We start from the raw sequence: 22,268 nt of genomic DNA, 5'->3' as shown, positions 1-22,268 counted from the left end.
ATAAGTAATTTAAAAGTCTATAAAGTTCTGTATTTTCTAAACAGAGCTTAACATTGTTGGTCTCTATTGTTATATCCAGTTTGCCTAAGAGTGATGACAATCAGTTTTCAAAAGCTTGTCCTTGACTTCTTAACAAGCAGTTCACTATTCAATATTATGATTTTTATTAGCACTGTGTGGTAGTTGTACTATTTTCCCTTATAAATTGACCTAATCTTAGAATTAAATGCCTATTTTACCCTTAAGAGTAACACTTATAATAATTATGAGTTTGTTCTTGTTTTGTTTTTTTGAGACAGGGTTTTTCTGCATAGCTGTGACTGTCCTGGAAATCCCTCTATAGACCAGGCTACCCTTGAACTCACAGAGATTCACCAGCATCTGCCTGTGCTGAGATTAGGGTGTGTGCCACCCTAATTATAGGTTTTATACTTGTTATAGTCCCTCACATTACGGTAGACACATAAATGCTAATATTTAAGAACATCTTCCCTCCTGGGCCTTAGCTACTGTCGCTTGAGGGAAACTTAACAAAAACTGCTTCAGATTTTTTTTGTCACCATTATGAAGCACAAGGTCACCCAGATGCACTTGTATGTTGACCTGTGTCTGAGGAGCCTTTTTCTTTCAAATAGCCAGAACTAGCTCTGTTTGAGAGTGGGTGGCATCATGTAAATGCATTTTTAAATTGACTGATCATGGTTTATCTAAGTCTTGTTACAACTTCCATCTGCACTGGAGAAAGTGGCATTTTCTGTAGCACAGCAGGTGTGTGTGGACTCCGTTCTGATAGCTTGAAGACTTTTTCAAGAAAGTGTTGCAAAGCACATGTATAATATCAGCATTTTGCAGGCTGTGTGGGATTATAAATTCTGTGCCAGCCCAGGCCTTGAGTCAGCTCAGGCAGGAGTTGCTAGGGCAGGCATTAGCATGCAGTGAAGGTAAAATGCTTCTCAGGTGAGCTGGCTGTTTACCTTCTTTCACTCCAGGCTTCCTCCTGGTGCAGTGCCTGGCAAGCAACAGCTCTTCAGGGCTTTGAAGGCCTTCTACTTGAAGATGCCTTTAGAACAGTTTAATGAGCAACATTGCCCTAACGTCTGGAAAACTCCAGGACCTTGATGGCACCAATTTTTCATGTTGTCTTTTTGGAGACAGAGTTTCTTTGTGTAACAGTCCTGGCTCTCCTAGAACTCACTCTGTAGACCAGGCTGGCCTCATACTCATTAAGATCCACTTGTCTCTGCCTTGAGTGCTAGGATTAAAGGTGTGCACCACCACTGCTAGCTTTGAATTGTTTTTTAAACATAAGATAATTGGGGTTTTTTTGTGATTTGTTGTTGTCATCATCATTTGATTATTTTATATATAATATTCTAGTACTTCCTGTTAGGCCTTGGAGACACATTATCTCTAAATCTTGATCCTTATTAGATCCTTTTTGGATCTAATAGTGAATTCTGTTCTGACTTCTGCCTGCTGCTGTAGTTTCTGCAGGTGGGTAAGAATTGAGCAGTTTATTTGTTCCTAGGAGCTATGTGGGAAGTTAAATGGTAGCATTTAAAAGACCAGTGAGCAGAGTTCAGCCATGTGAATTCTTTCAGTTCCAGTCTATTCCAAATCAGTGCAGACTTATCTAGAATTGCACTGGTAAACAGAAAGCCCTGGGGAAACCAAAAAGGGGTGTGTCTTAGGTATCTATTGCTGGGAAAAGACACTGTGATCTTGGCAACTCTTACAGTGAAAACATATAATTGAGGGGGCAGCTTACAGTTTCAAAGGTTTAGTCCATTATTATGGTGGGGAGCATGTCGGTGTTTAGGCAGACATAGTGCTGTAGCCGAGAGTGCTCCATCTTGACTCAGACAGTTGACTGACTGTCACACTGAGGGAAGCTTGAGCAAAAGAGACCTGCCCCGACAGTGACACACTTCCCATTTTCTTTCAAACAACCACAGGGACTCTTAATGATTCTGATGTATGTATGTATGTATGTATGTATGTATGTATGTATGTATGTATGTATATATTAAAGATTGACTTATTTATTTATTTTATGTGAATTGTTTTGTCTGTGTGTATATCTGTGTGAGGGTGTTGGATCCCCTGGAACTGGAGTAACAGACAGTTGTGAACTGCAACATGGGTGCTGGAAATTGAACCCGGGTCCTCTGGAAGAGCAGCCAGTGCTCTTAACCACTGTGCCATCTCTCCAGCCCCATGCTAGATATATTTTTATGTAAGAGGTGCAAGAGAAGTCACTTAAGTAGAGCCTTGGGTTTGGCTGAATGTGGTGCTGGGGTGGTATTTTACATAAAGGCAGGTAAAAATATAATGTTCAGAAAACAGATAGTAATCAAGAAATTAGACTAGAAAGGTAAATTTGGGCCTGGTACAAAAGACCTGGGTGTAGGTTAAACCCCCATCTCTAGGACACTAACCAGTTCCATGTTGTGACTGTCACTCACCACAGAGAGCTTTTCATGGTTAATTGCATCTTCTGTGGTCCTAAATAGGTGAATTACAAGTGATGAATTTTAATTATCAAACTTAATAGATAAGATTCTTAACTTATTATTAACTTAATAATCTATATAATGATTTATATAGAGCATGCACATTGCTAAGAAACCACTGTAAATTGAATGATAGCATTGAATACTTTTAAATTTTGAGTTAGGCATAGCCCTGTACTAATCTATTTTACATGTTCTTAAGTGCTCCCAAGAAGATATTGCTGATAAACTTGGCTTGGATATCTCTGAAACAAAGGCAGTTCACATAAGTAATCCCAAAACTGCTGAGTTCCAGGTAAGATTTTAAGTAGGTAAGAATTGGGGTAAAAGTTGAGTTTGTGGTAAATGATGTAGGAAAGCTCTCTTCAGTTATTGTGCATCAGGGTGAAGCTTTAGGACATTTTAATGAACTTTCTTTAGATAATTTGCAGTTGGTCAGCTCCCCCCATCTCTCTCCCACTCTGCCCCTCTGTCTCTCCTTTCCCTGTGTAAGTATTATTATTGAACCCAGAGCCTTGTGCTTGGTAGAAGTTGGCTTGTTTAAAAATATATATAATATTAATTATTATTATTATTCCTGTCTTTGAGATGGTATCTTACACTGTATACCAGGCTGCCCTGGAACTCATTGCGTAGCCTAGACTGGACCCTCAAGTGCTCCTATTCAGCCTGTTCTTAGTTCTTAAATGCTTTGAGTAGCAGACTCAGCCACTTTTACCTGCATTTTCCACTTGATAACTGATGTTTACTTACTGTTCTCAGTTTCTTCTTCACATTCATTTGTAGTAAATGGACCAAATGTATTCCTTGAATCTCCATAAGCATTATACCAGTTTTTGACCGTAGGTGGATTTTTGTTGTTTGTTTTTTTGGGGGGCGGGTGGTGATAGTGCCAGCTCACAAATAAGGACATGGAGACTTATTATTGATTATGAAAGCTCAGCCTTAGCTTAGGCTTGTTTCTAACTAGTTCTTAATTAGCCCATATCTTTTAATCTACGTTTTTTTATGTGACTCCGTTACCTCTACTCTGTGCTGCCCAGCCTGCTTCCTCCAAGTCGCTTTCCTTCCTCCCTGTGTTCCTCTCTGCCTGGAAGTCCCACCTAGCTGCTGGCCATTTGGCTTTTATTACACCAGTCACAGCATTACATCTTCCCCGTGTACAAATATCCCACAGCATTGACTGTGCTTTCTGTGTCTTTCATTGTCATCTGAGTTTATTAGCAGTTTCTTACAGAGGTTAGGAAGAGGTACATGAGAATGCTATTGTAATGGCAGTCAGTGTTAAATGATTCCTAGTACTGATTTGGATGTTAGCTATAGAAGTGCATTTCCAGTTATAACATCTTTGCTAATGAGTGACTCTCAACAGCATCTTCACACATGTCTGGACTCTTGCTTTCATGCATATGCAGTCCTGTGTGTGCAGAATCTTAGAGATAAAGGATTTGCGTTTAGGAAACTGACACTGGTGTAGCCTCAGCTGTGATCTGTGATAGTTCTCTTGACTTTGGGTTTCCTGGGTTAGACATTCTATAGGCTCTAGAAATGTTTACACTTAAAAATTCTGAATTTTATCTATAGAACCACCTACTGTGGCAAATGAGGTATACTAATATTCGCTCAGCACATTTTCATTGAATCTTTTACTTCTTTATGCTACATGTATTCCCCTCCCCCAGTTTCATTTATCAAGTGTGACACAAATTTTGTATTTCCCAAGATTTCTGTAACTTACATTCTTCAGAGTTTGTGTCCTGTCTGCCCTGCTTTATCTAATGGAGGGAAAGCAGATCAGAGATGCATTAGCTGCTGCCTTAAATAGCTGTGGCTTAGTGCACTCAAGAGTCAGTATTGCTGCATAATGCATTGGAGATGACAGAGAGCATCCTTTAAACTTGGCAGCTTTTGCATTACCCCTGCTTTACCCCGCCACTCTGCCATTACTAATGCAGTGAACAGTTTGTACTTGCTTATAGTTAAATTAAATCGAATGGAAAGTGAGTAGCTTATGATTTGGTTATGAGACTGTTCTTTCCCTGTGTAATTCTTAACTTTGGGTTCCTCTCTAACAGTGAAGTTGTTATAGAATGGGCAGGAGAAGGAAAACATTTAGGTAAAATGTGTAAGTTTATTGAAGTTATTAAAAATAAGATTACTGAATATCCTCACTTGTCCCCAGGTTAGCAGTAATATTAATTTAAGCCTTCAAGTGGCTATCACTGTAAGTTTTCCTAGCTGTATTGATTGTTTTTCTTTTTAGTTGGGATTCACTTAAGGTTATGTATTAAAGTTGACTGATTAGTACTTACTCCACATCCCTTAGTCCTTCACATACACATCCTGTCACTTTGTTAAAAAATATGGGTCCTTTGTTCTGTAAGATTTCCACACTTAGAATTTTACTGAATATATTCTGGTGGTCTCCTAAGTTTCTCATCAATTAGTAGTTAGATCTAGAAGTTTGACCAAATTCAGGTTTTAGATTTTTATGTTGCTGATGGTTTTTAACAACAAAAAAATATTAATAAGTGGGGATATTACCACTCTACCAAGGAGGATGGCAAACTTAAAAAAAAAATTAGGGGTTTTTATATAACCTCATTTGTGCTGGATGATTTTATGTCAACTTGACACAATTTAGGGTCATTTTAAAAGCTGGATCTTCAATGGAGAAAATGTCCCCAGCAGATTGGCCTGTGGGAAAGCCTGTGATGCTTTTTCTTGATTGGTGATTGATGGGGAAGGGTCCAGTTCACTGTGGGTGGTGTTGCCCTGGGCTGGTGGTTCTAGGTATATCGGAAGGTACGTCGGGCAAGCCATGAGGAACAAGCCATTAAGCACCACCCTTTCGTGGCCTCTGCTTCACTTCCTATCTCCAGGATCCTGTCCTGCTTGAGTTCTTGCCCTGACTTCCCTCAGCATTGGACTGTTAACTGGAAGTGTAAAAAGAAATAAACCCTTTCCTCTCCAAGTCATTTTTGTTTATGTGTTTATCAGAAACCCTGAGTCACTCATTTAGCTCACGGAGGCCTTGAGCTCTTACAGAGCTGAAGATGACCTTGAAACCTCCTAATCCTCATGTTTCAACCTCTAGGTGTTGAGATTACAGACACAAACCAGCACATCTAGTTAGAGAAAAGTTATCTTTAAATGGAGTTAGTTGAGGTGGTAAGATGTAGAAAGGAGGGAACTCCTCTGTGGCAGGCTGGAGACACAAGGTCTTGTTAAGCAGCTAACACTGGCTTCAAACGATGTTGCCCAAGCTAGCCTTGGACTCACAATTCCAACTATCTAGCCTGCCAAGCACTGGGATTATAAACCTCACAACCGTGCCAGGATCAGAAAACTATATTTGTTTGTTTATTTTACAATTACTATAAATTGATGGGAAAGCTGAGAATAATAAAGGTCAGTTTTGAAGTAGAAGATTGAGTAAGAATGATTGAGCCAGCTAGCTCAAATCACGTAAGAACCAAGTACAGATTGAATGTGAGCACTTGGGAGTCCAGCCTGGGCTACTTCAATTACTTTGTGGAAGGAGACAGGATATAAAAGTTTCCATATGTACAACCTTGGAAGCCCATTTTAGTTTTAGAAATTATAATGAAATAACCAATCCTTAGGTAATAATAATCATTGAGTTATGTTTGCTTCTGACTTTGATTTTAATCAGATTTTTATTTATTTATTTATTTTATATATTTGAATTACATGACGATCCCAGTTCCCTTGTTCCTCCCGTCCTCCTCTACCATCCCCCCAACTAAAATCCTGTCATATGTCCTTTCTTCTAATCTACACCTGACTCAAAATTTCTGCTTCCTCATGACCTCTGCATCCTTCCTTTTCTTCCCTTCTCACTCTTGTAGCTTCCTCCCCCCTCTTCCCATGTTCTCAATTTGCTCAGGGGATGGTGACCCTTTCCCCTTCTCCAGGGGACAAAGTTTGTCTCTTTTAGGATCTTCTTTGTTTACTAGTATCTCTGGCAGTATGGATTGTCTGATTGTAATCCCTTACTCTATGTCTAAAATCCACATCTGAGTGAGTATCTATCATGTTTGTCTTTTTGTGATTGGGTTACCTCGCTCAGAATGGTTTCTTCGAGTTCCATCCATTTTCCTGCAAATTTCAAGATTCCATTGTTTTTTTCTGCTGAGTAGTACTCCATTGTGTAAATGTACCACATTTTCTCTATCCATTCTTCGGTTGAGGGGCATCTAGGCTGCTTCCAGTTTCTGGCTATTACAAATAATGCTGCTATGAACATGGTTGAACAGATATCCTTGTATGAGATTTTAATCAGATTTATTGGTGTTTATTTTGCTAATTTGTAATGGAGAATATTTTCAGTTCTCTCAGTGAATTGAATTTAAGAACTTAAAATGACTCAGGCATTTAGGTCATTTCCCTATCCAAAAATGTTTTCCTGTGATGCCAGGGAGTTGGCCTGCTCTGTCTCCATTAACAGTGAGTTTGTTGGGTTTTCTCAAGTCAGTGCAAATTCCCATCTTTTCCTGTAGGTGGCGCGCACTACCCTTCTTCCTGGCCTTCTAAAGACCATTGCGGCAAACCGAAAGATGCCACTTCCTCTCAAACTGTTTGAAATCTCTGACATTGTAGTAAAAGATTCTAGCAAAGGTAAGAGTGAGCGACCTCTGATTTGCATATTTTAGCATTTTTTTATTGTGTGAATTTCAGCTGTGTATGGAGAAGTTAGCATGCTCACACATGTACATGCAACCAGATTTCTTCCGTGTTACTACCACCCTCATAGTATTTTAGTGTCAATCCAGTTAGTACATTTTATCAGCACACCTTTGAGTTGGTAATTCTAAAACTAAGCTCTACCACAGCTGTGTTGTTTGTTGTTAAATAGAACATTGTTAACTCTTACCAAATATCCCATTTAAGTGTCCCAAACCCCCTTCAGATTGTTTCATCAGTTTCTTTTAATGATTGACTTATGCGAATCTGAATCCTAGCAGAGCCTAGGCTTTGGTGGCTATGTTTCCCATTTCTTGGAAAGCACATTTTCATAAAGAATTTAATAATTATGAGGGGCGCTATTGAAACTTCACCTTAAAAAATACAATAGAGCATGGGAAATGTAGTTCAGTGTTGGCTTGATACATGAGTGTGCATATAAGTATGCCTGGGTCCCTGAACTCATAGTCCCCCCCCCCAGAAGAGAGGGGAGAGGGAGGACGAAAGAAGAAAGGAAGGAAGGACTGGTCACCAGAGCACTCTGAAACATTTCTTTCTTCATATTTCGGTCCAATATTTGGAATACATGATAATCTAATAAATATAAATTTAGGAGTTTTGGAAGCCTGATTTTTCTGGAAGTCTGTCTTTCTAATGCACACTCAAGTTCAATTGATTGTCTAGACCTGTAAGTGCTGTAGTCCCTGGGTGAGCAGTGCTTCGACTGTTTGCTCGTAGCCTTCCTTGGTTCTTTGATTTCATACATCAGTCTCTATGACTATGAGTGGTTCTTAAGTCCAGGCTATAGTCTGTAGAATTTTCTAGCGGTGGCAAATCTATACTAAAAAGTAGGAAATATTTTTTAGTGTTAGGTGCAAACAGTTTTGTGGATTCACTCAGTTTTTCCACTCATGTACATACTGAGAGTACAGGGAGGGTGGTAACGATCTGTTCATTTTGACTGTTTCCTGCCACATTTGTTCTTTGAGCTTCATATTGTCTTGATCTTATCTTCTTTAGTGTCCTCATAATTATAAGTATAGGATTAAGGTAACAGCACTCTTTCAGCAATGGCCCCTACAGGGCTCCCTAATGGCTCTTCAGGGTGGGGTGAGAATGAGGAGCAGCCATGGGTCCCACACTTGCTGTAAAGTTTGGCTATAGCCATGGAGTAGTACATACATTGTTGTGTTTAAGGCCTGGGTGCGTGTGCCCAAGATGGGTTTTGTTGTTAACTTGTTTGTTCAAACATTTGCATTCTGTTGTGCTTTTTCTCATTAGGAAGAACTTCTCTGTAACAGCCGACCTCAGTTGTGCCTGTCTTAGTTGAAACCATACTACTGTTTTCTTCGTGGCTCATTTCCATCCAATGCAATTTTACCCTTTGTCGTGCATTGGCTTATTCTTTTTCTTTAATATTTTCTATCGTATCAATAGCATTTGAAATATGAAGAGAAGTAAATTGCTCACTGAGTCTGCAATCATGAAAACACATTTCCTTTCGTTGAGATGGAGTATGTATTCTGTTTAGGTGGGCCTGGATCTTATTTCGTAACAAAAACTTCTCTGATGCAGCATGTGGATTCCCTCCTAATCATCTGGCTACAGGAAATGGGTCTACAGCATCTGTAGCAGGGGCAGCAGTGAGTCTGGGTTCTGCAGACTGCAGCCACAAGGCTTTCTGTGGTGCATAGCTATAGCTCTGTTTTCTCATCTGTACAATGGGTAATGACAGCACTTACTTTATTAGCTGTTGTAAGAATCCAGTGGAACTGCATTTGCAAAGTTTCAGCCAAATAGAAAATGGTGGCTGTTGTTTTTGTTAGGATGGTGGCAGTCCCAGGGCCAGATGATGCTGGCCTGGGTTACGCCCATTTTCTGCTAATTGTGCTTGAAAGTCCAGGATGTCTAGCGGTGTTACTGTGCTTTGCTAAGACAATGGTATTTGATAATTTATCCTAACCTTTAGGGGACTTTGTTCATTGGAGTTTCTTCTTCTTCCTTTTTTTTTTCTCCCCTTTTCGAGAAACCCAAGGCTGCATACTAATATAAGATTTTATTTTTAAAAATAAATCACAGAAATATTGTCTTTGGAGTAATTTAATCATGTCTTTTTTTTTTTTTTTCCTTTTTTGGTGGCAAACTAGAAGTCATCTCTTTCTTAGATATGTTCTAAGTTCTAGTCATGTGTTCCTAAATGAAACTTTTTGAATAAAACAGTTGAAACCACCAGTAGGTAAATGGTTGAGGGATTTTCCAATTAATATGAAATTTCCTGAATTCTCCTTAGTGAGGAATCCCCAAATTATGAGGTTCAAAAGGGTGAAGATGTGTGACAAGCACAAGCCATGTTGTCTGATTTCACCATGGTGATAGGAAAGTAGAAACTATTTTAGAATATGAGAGGGTGCTTGTCACACTAGCATGAAGATCTGAGTTTGGATCCTCAGAACCTATGTGAAAACCCAAGCATGGCAACACGTGCCTGTAATATCAGGCCTAAGGAGGCAGAGACTGGCAGGACCCTGGAGCTCAGTGGGCACCTAGCTTTTTCCAAGTTCAGTTTGGAGGGAATATGCAAAATGTCCCGGGAATGTAGAGAATGGAGCTACAGCTGCCAGCAGTTCATTCTGTAATGTTGAAAAGTCCTAGCACTTCTAAGCCTCCTCAGTGTCTGCTTGGCAAACATAGCTTCCAAAATAAAAATGGAAGTGGAATCTTGGTGGATTTCTGTGTTTTTCTGCCATTTTCCTGCTTGACCACACTCGAGTGTGGAGTCCTCTTACTGGTCATCAGGATGAATGAGGCTGTCAGGCTGCCAGTTTTGAAACCGAGTCAAACACACTCTTCAAGCATTAAGACTTGCACTGTAAATCAGGCACATTCGGCTTGTTTGAGTCTGAGCCAGCCACTGCATTTGTTGAGCCTCAAGATCCGAAGTTGCTGTAACACTTTTAAAAATTAGTTATGACTCAGGGGACTAAGCTGATTTATCCCTTTTGTTGGGCAGAGTGGCATGTGTTTTTGCAATAAGAAACTGAGTACAGACTCTGCCCTAGGGTAAGTTTTTCAGTTTTGTAGCAGGAAGGGTAGCGGTGGAGAGCAAGCAAGGCTGCCCTGTGAGTTACCACTTGGTTTCAAATGTTAATAGCTCATTCATTTCAATGTCAGGAATAACCAAACTGTAAACAAAATATTTTAAAAGCCAGAAAAACTGCAGGGATGAGCAAAGGGCTGTCTGCCTGGAAAAGCTAGCGCATTTTGCTCAATCCAGCCTTCCCATTTTTGAAAACAATTGAATCTGCAACCACAGTTCTTCCTTCAGTGCTCAGGGAAACTGCCAGTATGCCTAGAATGTCACTGAAATGACAAGAGAAAACAGATCTCTGGGTTAAAGAGGGTTAAGTTGAAAAAAAAGGAGCAAGAGCCTACCATGAGCCTGACTTTGTAAAGGGTCTCAGTGATTTCTGTCAGCAGGATCCGAACAGTTCTGCATGACACTTGTCTGTGGCCAACTCACCATCAGTCGCCTACACTTGGTTTCAGCAACAGCATTTCAGAAAGTTTGCACTTGAGTAGTTGCTGTGCTAAGTGCAGTGGGTTAGAGCACTCACCCGGGGCAGGTCACCCTCAGCTGTGACTCGCTCAGACCTTCCTCCCTTCTCAAGAGTGACTACTATAGTGGCCCTGCTTTGAACTCCATTCCCCTGTCTGCAGGTCATAGTTAATAGTTTCCAAACTTCGACATTGTCCCAGCAGCTTTTCTAAGTGAGAGGATGGTCTGGTTTTCCTTACCCTTCCTAAATGGATGTGGAAATAAAGAATGTTGGTTTTAAGCCTTTAAACCACTCTTCCTCCTCCCATGAGCACCTTGGCTGCCACAGAACATAACTGTTTAGTTGCTTCTTCAACTCACTGTGCACACAAATGCATACACACGGATGTGAATGTTTATCTGCCTTGCATTACAGAATATTAAATATAGGCACATGCAAAAGGCCTTGGGTTCAGTCCCTACCTAGCACCACAAAAATAGACATAACTGAGTAAAGTAAGAGGTCGGATCTTTATAATTTTTGGTATATCTATGTGCTTGGTAAAGAAAGGCTCAATAAGAACATTTTATTATAGGTTGTGAATACCTATCTTCTGAGACACTGTCTATTGATTCTGGAGCTTCAGATAATGGAAGATTATCCAGCATCCACATGTGGAATGTGGCTTTCTAAAGAGGGCTTATGTCATCAGTCTGTATTAATTTAATTTCACCATTTCATATTTTTGGCATGTAGAATTTCCAATTAATAATTCAAAAAACATGGGTGTAAGGAGACTGACGTTAACAATTTTTGAAGTAGCATCTTTTGCATATGTGATGGCATCTTAGCTGTGTAAATAAATCATTTTTAATATAGAAAGTTATTTTAGTGTGCTTGGTTCCACATAGTTAAGATCTGCTAACGTGAGTATAATGTACCCTGTCATGCATCCAGTACTGTATTTTTTTAATAGATAAAAATCCATTCCAGGTTTATGTTAACTAAATAAAAGCCATCCCTCAGGAATATATTTTTTTTCCCTGTATGCACTGAGAATTTTAGAGATTTCTTTTCACATTTGTTTCTTGGCTTTTCAGTATTGTTTTAAAAGGAATATATGACCTTTGTTGCTGTGTGTATGTATATATATATATATATATATATATATATATATATATATATACACACACACACACACACACACACACACATTTAAGGGAAGTTGTTGCTATTTTTTATGATTGAACATATATTTGTAATATTCTTAAGCTCTCTTAAGTATGCATTGTTGATTTAAAAACTTTTTTTTAATTAAAAAAGAGATCAGCAAGTGGTAGTGGCTCACGTCTTTAATCCAGCATTTGGAAAGCAGAGGCAGGTGGATCTCTGTGAGTTTGAGGCCAGCCTGGTGTACAGAGCGAGTTCCAGGACAACTACAGCTATACAGAGAAACCCTCTCTCTGGGTAGGGGGGATTTCTTCAACTTCTCCCTTGTTCCATGCCTAGAATTCATTGCCAGACCTCGTACATACCTGCAGCCATATTTACACTTCTGTGCGTAGCTGTAGAGACAGTGATTCTTTTATAGTTTACACAAATGTGCTTGTACATGGTCTAGCCTGTTTGAATGCACACTATCAATCTCCTTTGTAATAGTTACATAATATCCACCCTTATGAAAGCAGAGACTTTGCTTACTGTGAGGTTAAAGGGGTAGATTATGAGACTGTATGTCTTACAATGAGTGTCATCTTCCCTTGTACAATTTGCCAGTCCCTAGGTGTACACATTAAAATATTTGGTAATTTAGTAAATTCTTTCTTTACTTTGTTTTCTGAGGCTGGTAATGTCTAGCTCAAGCACTGTATCAGCCCTTGATTATTCTCAAAGTTTTTTTCTTCTCCACATCTACTTTCTTTCTGACAGCATCTTTACTTAGGGTTCTGGGAGCATGTGAGAATAAGGAAGACTCTGTGCCCTGGTTGATACATTACCAGAAACCACTAATTCCCCTTTAATCATCAGTGCAAACAGGATATGTACTGCTCGGGAGCCTATACCAAATGAATGTAAGTCACATGCTAGGGACATCATGTACCATTCCCCCTTTCTTATCTAAAAAAAAAAAAGTCATTTATTGTATCCTTTGAGCTCACAGAACTGCATCTAGCCACCCTCCTTTGGGTGGTTTAGATCCGCTCTTTCTGGGCAGTACTTTGAAGTCTGTGAAATACACGGATAATTTAGGCTGACATACTTGGCAGGCCCATTGAAATAGCAGATTGTTTGATGGCATGACACAAGAGGTCTGTTAACTGAGTTATAAAGAACTGAAGCATTTCCAACAAACCCTAGCTTTGGCATGAAATCTAAATAGTTCTTACTTTGTGGCATGCAGTCTGTACTTCCTGTGATGTAATATGGCCTCTCTGTGCAGATGGCAAAGAGATGGGAATTTTAGCATACCTAGCCATTTTTCTGTAGGTGGGTGATAGGAATGGAGGGTGTGGAATGCTTTAAGGAAAAATAAGGAAACAAATATAAAGGGGGTGGCACCTTTGAGGAATGTGAAAACAATCAGTGGTAGGGTAGGTAGCGGGTACCTAAATAATGACGTTAATACTTTAGTCCTAAAACTCAGTGACTTTTCCTAAGCTTATTGCAAAAATTAAACTTAGAAGTTAGTTTATTGTTTTCCAGGCATGTTGTAAACATCCTGAAACCTTTCTTAAAAGAAATAAACTTTAATTTTAATTTTTATGTTTTTGGGAGACAAGGTTTCATATAGCTTAGGATAGTTCAAACTCACTATGTCCCCAAGGATGACCTTGAATTTGTGGTGCCGCCATGTCTTAGTTATGTAGTGCTAGACAAGCAAGCACTCTAGCAACGGAGCCACATCTCCAGCACATTGTTTACTATAAATTTTTTTTTTCTGTGATCACGCAAAGCACTTAACTTGCTTTAAAAATTCTATGATTTTGGTCTAGATATTTACCTGTTATCAAAAAGGCTCATTTTAAATAATTTGGAGATTAGGAAAAAGTGGTCCATGCCAAAGGTTCCCAAAATCAAGCAGCTTCTCCTTTGCATTGGTAAGCTGTCTGAATGGTGGCCTTACTGTCGGCCTGCTCTCATAGTGAATATGGAACTACAAAGTAGTTTCAATACGTGCCTGTGTGTTAAAGTGGAAGCATGTGACACCAACAAATGGGTACCACATGGCAGGAATACCCAGAAGCAAGTCAGTAGTATGAAAGGGATAATTTAGTTCTGTTTCATTTAATTTTTTTCCCTTCAGGAGGAGAGAGAAAGAGAGAGAGAGAGAGAGAGAGAGAGAGAGAGTGTGTGTGTGTGTGTGTGTGTACGTTCCTGCAACAGAATTAGACCTCTCATTTTGGTTTATACATGCTTCTGGGTTACCCAGCATCTATGCCTGCCTGACTTTAATATTGATCCCTATCCTTGCAACTTTGATTGTAGAGTTTAGATATCAGAGTTCTTTGTCCTTAAAGATGGAAACAATAAGGAGGGGTGGCAATATGGCAGCCACGTCACCTCAGCTGTCTCTCGGGCTGCCTTGGAATATGGCCCACTCTCTGCTCCTGGCCTGGTGTGGGAGTTACTTCCATGTGCTTGCCTCTTTTTCCAGACTTTAGTTATGTATTCAGAAAATAAATGTTGAGTTTGTGTGAGCCCCGTAGTGGCGTTGACCTCCACTATCTATGGAAAACTGGAGTGCCTTAAGCATAGCATGTGCTAAGAAGTGTTAAATGGTGAGAACAGTTCTTTCTCTGTGCCTGTTTAGTCAGAAGTTTACTCAGAATATAATCTCCATAAATTAACATACTATTGATGGACACAAATTCTGGATTTAAAAAATAATTTATTTCAGTGACTTAAATGAAATGCTTAAGGATCACGAAAACTTTGGAGAAGTAAAACATCTGCTCAGTGTACCAAAAATGTTTCAAGAATGCACATGTTTGACTGTATTAAGCAGTTATGGCCATGCATTTACCCTTATATGGTTTCCTTTCTAAATCCTTTATGCCACACTTAGGGTAGTGGAGAGAGTGTGGGTTTTAGTGAGTCCTGAGCAAGTCCCGATTTGTAACTTCATCACTGTGGAATTGATAAGGATTAGCCCTCGATAGTTAGCTTGACTTGGGGCAACTTTACTTAATTGCCTTGAGGTTTGGCTTCCCCATCTGTTCCACAGCAGCAGTAATCCTGGCTGTGGAGTGTCTTGAGCACCGAGGGTTGGCTGATAGGCCCTCCATACCTGGCCAAAGATTACCAGTGCCATGATTGTCTCAGTGTCTGGCTTTCTGGAAGATAAAAGGCTGTTTGTGCCAGCCATGGCTAGTAGCTCTTACCTATCAAAAAGCTGCACAAGAGCTTTTGCTCAGTCCATGTGAACAGGAAACAAACAGCCTGTTTTCACTATCTCCAAAGTCAGGTATTATCTTCTTTTTTCCTAATTTAAAAAGCACAGTGAGGCCAAATGCATTCAGAATTTATATTATTTATATTATAATATAGACACATATTATTTATATGTGTCTCTCTAGGATCTGCCTAAGGGTCATGGTATATACCTAAGTTATATACCAGGCTTAAAGTTAAATGGTGCTGTTGGCTTTAAATCTTCCTATGTACTCTCTCTTTTTTTTTAAAGACTTATTTATTTATCATGTATTCATTTATCATGTGTTCTGCTTGCATGTATGCCTACAGGCCAGAAGAGAGCACCAGATCTCATTATAGATAGTTGTGAGCTACCATGTGGTTGCTGGGAATTGAACTCAGGACCTCTGGAAGAGTAGCCAGTGCTCTTAACCTCTGAGCCATCTCTCCAGCCCCCTATGTACTTTTTAAACCACCACCCTGCAATCCCAAACAACATCCCCTTGAAAACCCACCATATTTTCCCGTTAGTCTCATTTCCCCCACGTCTTACTCCATATAACTACTGTCTAGTCTCGGTTGCTTTAAGTCTGTTTTTTCATGGATCCTGCAGCCTTCTGTGGCTGGATTCTCTCTCTCAATGCATTGTCTCCGAGTGCTGTCCACTTGTTAAGACCATTGACAGTTTCTGAGGTTTTATCAGTGGGTGCTATCTCACTGTCTTTATACACTAGTTTATTATCCAATTACTCATTGGGGTTCATCTCAGATTGTGACTCTTAGTTTGTCTTACTTTTTTTGAAGATTTTATTTATTTATTATGCATACAGTATTCTGCTTCCATGTATATCTGCACACCAGAAGAGGGCACCAGATGGTTGTGAGCCACCATGTGGTTGCTGGGAATTGAACTCAGGACCTCTGGAAGAGCAGCCAGTGCTCTTAACCTCTGAGCCATCTCTCCAGCCCCAGTTTGTCTTACTTTTATAGAAGGTAATACATATTAATCATGGAAAGATTTTGAAATAGTCAGAAGTAGAAAAAAATTAGCGCATTCAAATGTAACTTGTAGATCTGTTTCTTTTGAGTCTTTCTTCCCCCAGTGCATGGAGGTTCTTTTTTTTCCCCAATGCATAATTCTTCCCACAGTTTTAAAAGTTATTGTGGTAGTTTAAAAGTCACATACAAGCTGCCTTCTTAGTGAGCTTTTAAGCGCACAACACAGCAGCAGTACTGCACTTTTTGGTGTGGAACTTTGTCATTGTACATGGCTGCAGCCCTGTGACCAACAGTGGCAGTTCTCCTCTTTGCTTCCCATCAGCCCTGAAAGTCACCCTCCCACTGTTCCTGTGGTAGTGTGACTGTGAGGTGTGAGTGAGGTGAGAGTGAGTGAAGTGTAAGCTTGGGAGAATGTCCTTGCCTTGTACACATAGTCCTGTTTTGAATCATCTCAAAAAACAAAAGACTTCATTACCTCATAATGGATCATGTAGGCTTGTTCTCTTGGCATAATGTCTTCAGGGTTGATCCGTATCGCAGTAGCTTCATATCCTTTGTTTTACTTCATCCATTTAAAAAAAGACTTATTTTATTTTATTTTATGTGTATAAATGTTTTGTTTATGCACCACATGCATGCCTGGTGTCCTTGGAGTTCAGAAGAGGATGTTGGATTCCCAGGAACCTGAGTTGCGGATGGTTGTGAGCTACCATGTGGGTGCCAGGAATCAAACGTGGGTCCTCGTGAGAGCAACAAGTGCTCTTAACCACTGAGCCATCTGTCTAGCCTCTCCTTCCATGGTTTAATTGTGAAGGTTTGTTTAGAATTTGGTGGCTGAAAAGTTTGATCTGACCATGAATTTCTGAGGCTGAACACTTTTCTTCATGTCAAATAATCCGTTGTCTCTTTTTGTTGGCTTTGTTTAAGTTTGGTTGGAATGAGCCACTTTCTTAAATAATGGTTACTGTGACCTGATGATCAGTTCTTATTGCTCTTCTAGACGTAGGTGCGAAAAACTACAGGCATCTCTGTGCTGTTTATTACAACAAGAATCCTGGGTTTGAGATCATCCATGGGCTCCTGGACAGAATTATGCAGCTGCTTGATGTGCCTCCTAGTGAGGAGAAGGGGGGCTACGTGATCAAAGCATCAACAGGTAAGATGCCAGAGTCGGGGAAACATGATGAAAGGCCACATCCTGGTTTTGATAAAGTCCTGTTTGTTTCATTTTGTTTTTGATTTAGACTGTGTGGGCGGTAAAGGAGAGAGAACTTTATTCCAATTAATTGTTAGTATTTGCTAGAAAATATTCTTCCCTTTTCCTCCAGCACCTCAAGAGGTTGTTTTTCAGAACTGTTAGGAACTGCACAGTGTTGCTTCTGGAGTAGCTGAGCTGTTGGTGTTGTAACCCCCATGCCACCATTATCCCCAGCACTGGTTATCTGGAAAGCTCACACCACAGGCTCAGGTGACCTGAAGTGCAGTCTGTGCTCAAAAAGCTGTGTGTCTGAAGCTTTGAGGCAAGGCATAAAGAAAACTATTTTGAAAACTTAACTCTTAAGGTGCAAGGTGGGATCCACTGCCCAAAAACCCAGGCCAGTCTCTGGCTTTAATTCAGGCCAACTAAATGCTTTGTGTGCCCCTAACATTTTTCCTTGTGTGAAGAGGTCTCAAGCTTTTGCTTTTTGTTGTACTGTAGCTTGAATCTAAGTTTATTTTCTTTGACAAGAGACCTAAAAATAATTGAAGCAAAATATTCTTACCACTCATTCCTGCTGTTTTTTATGTCTGCATTTGGCATCCTAAATTTCCACCAGACCCTTCATTTTTAAGTTGTTATTTAGCAGTGTTATTTATAGTGAGATTTGGTGAGTAAGAAATTTTTGGGTTTTGCTTATGTTTATTTTTCTTAATCCTCAGAGATTTTTTTTTGTGGCTTGTTTACTTTTTCATTTTGAACCATTTTTTGAAAATAGCTTTGAAATATATAGTTATGTTGGGTTATTTGCTCAAATAAATTGAGATGTTTAATAGTAGAAGGCACTGGGCATTTTTGTACAGTTCTCATTGGAGATGATCCAGTGAAGATGTGTAATGATCACAGGATAGAGTCCAGACTGGATCTTAGAATCCATCCAGTGTAACATCCAGGCTTTACAAGTGAAGGAGTTAAAGGGAGACAAGTTATATGAATTGGGCCTGGTTAGTCATGTCAAACCCAGGCTTTTCTACTAGTTGCTTCCAGGGCTCTTACATGCTCAGTCAGCAGCTTACCACCTAAAAAATCTCCTCCAAGATCAAAACACTAGTGAGTTTGTGGGAAGTAATAGGGTTTTTGAAAGAATAGGTGGATCCATAGTCTGCCCAACAGAGCCTTTAGATGAATGTAAAGGTGGGTACTGTAGTGTGTGTGTGGAGTAGCATGCTATTTGTTTGACTACAAGCTGTGGAAGGAGTTCTGAATGCTGGCAAGGGGCTTCAGCTACCTAGAGGGGAAGGGTTGAAGCCACTGCTTCTTGTGAAGCAGGTGAGTGACAATTGGTCTGTACTTCAGGGGATTAATGCTGGTGGGTGGGGAGGCATGAAGAACAGTGGTGTGAATAAATGGTAGGAAGGCATTGCAGTGCGCTGGAGAAGAGTGAGATGAGTGCCCTGCTGTGAGTAAGAAGACCCACCGGAGAGCTCATAGCCCTTACCACTGAGAGCCGTGATGTGACACTGAGAGCCAGGAGGTGTTGATCTTATAATTTCAAACTTACGTAATTTGAATCCTGTGGATATTAAAGTTTAAACAATAGAGAACTTATTAGCTTCTAACTTTCCCAATAACAAGTAATCTGCTATTTTGGCCCTGAATTGTTTTTAAATTACAAAACACACCTCCCCACCCCATCCTTTCAGTTTTTGAGACAGTTTCACCATGTAACTCTTAACTCACTATGTAGACCAGTCTGGCTTGAACTCACAGAGATTGGTCTGCTTCTGCCTTCTGTTGAATCTAGGATTAAAAGTATATGCTGCCACACCCACCCAGCGATTATAACTTTGTTAATTACTTGTAGATCTTTATGTGCCTTTTGGTTAGTGTAAATCGTCACCCTTTTCCCCCCTTCTTTTCAGTGCTAGTGATTACTAAGACCTTGGGCAGTTTAAGTAAACTACCACTGAACTACACACCCACCCCTAGGCTTTTTGATGCAGGATCTGCCTGGTTAGCCTAAGTTTGCCTTCTTTCTCTCTCTCTTTTTTTGTCCTCTCCCCTTTGCCTCCTGAGTGCAGAGATGATTGACTGGAGCAACCACACTTAGCTTACTTTGGTTTTTTTCATATGAGTATTTAAGGTTCAGGTTTAATTCTCTTATACCATTGTTTTAAAATTTTTATGACTTTTTAAAGCTTTGATAGAACTTTTACACATGGGTAGCCTGGATCAGTGTTTTCTAATGTATTCAACTGGCTTTCTTTGCAGAGAATAGGAAAATTACTTTTGTTTACCATCACCATCAGTGGCTCCATCCGGCTCCCTGAATTCTGGGGCATGTGCCTAGTTCCTGGGTGCTTTTTTCATAGGATGCTTTTTGTAAGAGCTGTCAAGCCAAGGACAATTAGTGTCATTATAAATAATGGTTCTTCATTTTTCGTAAGGATTTCTTAGCCTGTTTTGATTATCTAATGACAAATATGATTGTCTTTTTTTATGGTCAGAAAAATCAAGGTCTAAATAAATGGCTTGTCAAAATAAGTTACCAGAGAGCCAGGATTTGTTCTCTCTGTGATATGTATGCATATATACCACAACTAAGGAACAAAAATTGTTTTCCAGACTCCTGAATCAGTCTGTAAGCACAGGGATTTAATTGTTGGTGTATTTTTAGCTATATCTTTTCTACAAACACACACACACACACACACACACACACACACACACACACACGGTAGGAAAGAATATATGTGTTAGGAAATGATCTTCAGAGGAGGACAAGTACAGACAGAATAAGAACTACTGTTTCATGCCACTTTTGATTACTGAGCTATCTGCTATTATTCCAGCATACGGTTTACTTTTTAATAATTAAAGATCCCTAGTGGCTTTGCAGTTATAATTTAGCTTAGTCTGTTTAGCAGAGTTTCTTGCTCGCATTAGTTGGGCCTTATCTCTTTCTGTCTCTTAATGCCTGCTACCAAGCTTCCTCTGCTGCTTTGCTGGGAGGGTAAGTGGAGTGGAGCTTAATCTTTTCCGTAAGTAACTTGGCCCTGCCTGTTGTGTGAGAGAGAAGTCTAGAAGTTTATCTGGCTGATCATCACATTGATCCCAAGGAAGGTGTTGACAATAGACTGTAACTGTGCTGATCACATAGGAGCAGCTCTCTGCCACTTGAGTGTCCACAGTAGCTTTCCGAAGGCCGTGACTGCGGCCAGAGGGAAAAGCTAACCGGATACAGTTTTCATTTTCTAAGCACCTCTGCAATTTAAGATCATTCAGTGATGTAAATTGTCAAGTTGATGATAGGATGGGGTCAAGTTGAGTGAAAAGAAAAAAAAGGAACCTTTAGCTTGTAAGCAGACTGCAGAGCATTTTAAGGGTTCCAAAAGTTCAGCAGAGTGTTTTAGTGGCATTTGATCAGATCATTATAGCAAATATATGTTTTCATTTTTTTTTTCAGCTTTCCCTTCATTTCTGTGGTTTGTTGCAAACTAAATTATGTATGTTAAGATGCACTTAGCCTTAAAAATACACTTCTGGGCAAGGAAAATTCTCAACATTTTTGTGTTTAGAACAGTAATGTGGTTGCTGGGCAAATCAGTGGCAAAAATAATTTCTTGTAGAATGTGGTGGGCTTTGTTTGTGACTGGCTCATTGACTCGAATGTGGTTTTTCCTCCTTAGCTTGTTACCTAGTTAAGTTCAGATTTTTTTTTCCCCACAATTCTGCAGAAAGTTCAGTTTAACTTGAGACAAGATCCTAGATGAACAGACAGGTTTGACAGCTTTAGTTTTCATGCTGAACAGAATTCATTTCAGGAAAAATGACCTTGTCCTCCCCGAATTGAGCCCAATGCCATATGTACTCACCCTGGTCATTAGGTACCTTCTGTTACAGTAACATCTAGTGGTCATTGGCTTGACCTGAGGTCATGACCTTATTCCCCTTTCAGGACACCTGCAAAAGATCTCTGATGCTAAACTATATGGGTGAAATTGTTTCCTTTGTCACTCTCACTCTGTCTTAGTGTAATATGAGCTTGGAAATTCATTGGGAAAGTATCTGTTGAAGAGCTTGTTGAAGTAAGGGTTTTCAGCTTTTGGTTTGGTTTACACAGAGCATCCTGCAGTATAGCATAGGTGCTCTAAAGAGCATACCCACACTCAATACCACCAGCAAAGACTATTCTGCTAAGGCATCAACATCCATACAAAGTTTGGAAGCTTAGGACCTTATGACAAAGAGGATCTCTTCTGTGGTTGAGGCCTTCCAGTACTGTACTGTTTATTTGCTTTTAAGTGGTGAAAGACTGGGGGGCAGTGGGACAGCAGGGCTGCAGGGCACCCCAGAAGACCTAGCACCCACCTCATGGTTCACTCATCTTGTCTTACTTGTGAATGCGTGTTCATTGTTGCTGCTTCACTTCTGTGGGGAGGTAAAGGCCTCCCCACGTGCTGACACTTAACTGTCTTTGTGTTTTTGTTTGTGAATTGTAATAATCACAAATCCCACACTGAGTGGCTTTGTTCAGTGTTCTGATACAGTTGTAACACAGTGTATCAACTTTTGTCGTGGTTGTGTTAGTATTACTGTATCCCCTAAAGACCTTTTTTAGACATTCTCTTTTTTCCAAAATCCAGAACTGTTTATTCACCCTCTGCTTAGGTCAGCTCCTATGTTTGACACAGGGATACATAGCACATAGCTCTTTTCTGTTAACAAAGAGGGTCCTCTCAGGCCTTTGTCAGAAGTGCTCTTCCTGGAGATGTTAAAAGCCTCCCTTCAGCAGGTCCCAGGCTCTCAGGAGGAAGCTGATTCAGTAGCTGTACTTAGTGAAAGGAGAGCTGGTTTCAACTCCCCAGCGTTCATACCCTGATCCCTAAGGGAGTAAGTGCA

At 40.0% G+C, this 22,268-nt stretch overlaps 1 protein-coding gene across 2 annotated transcripts in view; it reads left to right on the top strand.

Moving 5' to 3' along the window:
* Farsb (phenylalanyl-tRNA synthetase subunit beta) overlaps positions 1-22,268 on the top strand; it is a 64,258-nt gene that overhangs the window by 28,321 nt on the left and 13,669 nt on the right. For both annotated transcript variants that reach the window (XM_027397335.2, XM_027397336.2), the window contains exons 14-16: positions 2,716-2,808; positions 7,037-7,154; positions 17,169-17,324. In XM_027397335.2, coding sequence (XP_027253136.1) covers positions 2,716-2,808; positions 7,037-7,154; positions 17,169-17,324 — 367 coding nt within the window. The remainder of the gene's footprint in view (positions 1-2,715; positions 2,809-7,036; positions 7,155-17,168; positions 17,325-22,268) is intronic.

Source organism: Cricetulus griseus, chromosome 2, assembly GCF_003668045.3.
Source record: "Cricetulus griseus strain 17A/GY chromosome 2, alternate assembly CriGri-PICRH-1.0, whole genome shotgun sequence".
NCBI classification, from domain to species: Eukaryota; Metazoa; Chordata; class Mammalia; order Rodentia; family Cricetidae; genus Cricetulus; species Cricetulus griseus.
The sequence above is the reverse complement of the archived record's forward strand: the minus strand, read 5'-3'. Positions and strand labels throughout refer to the sequence as shown.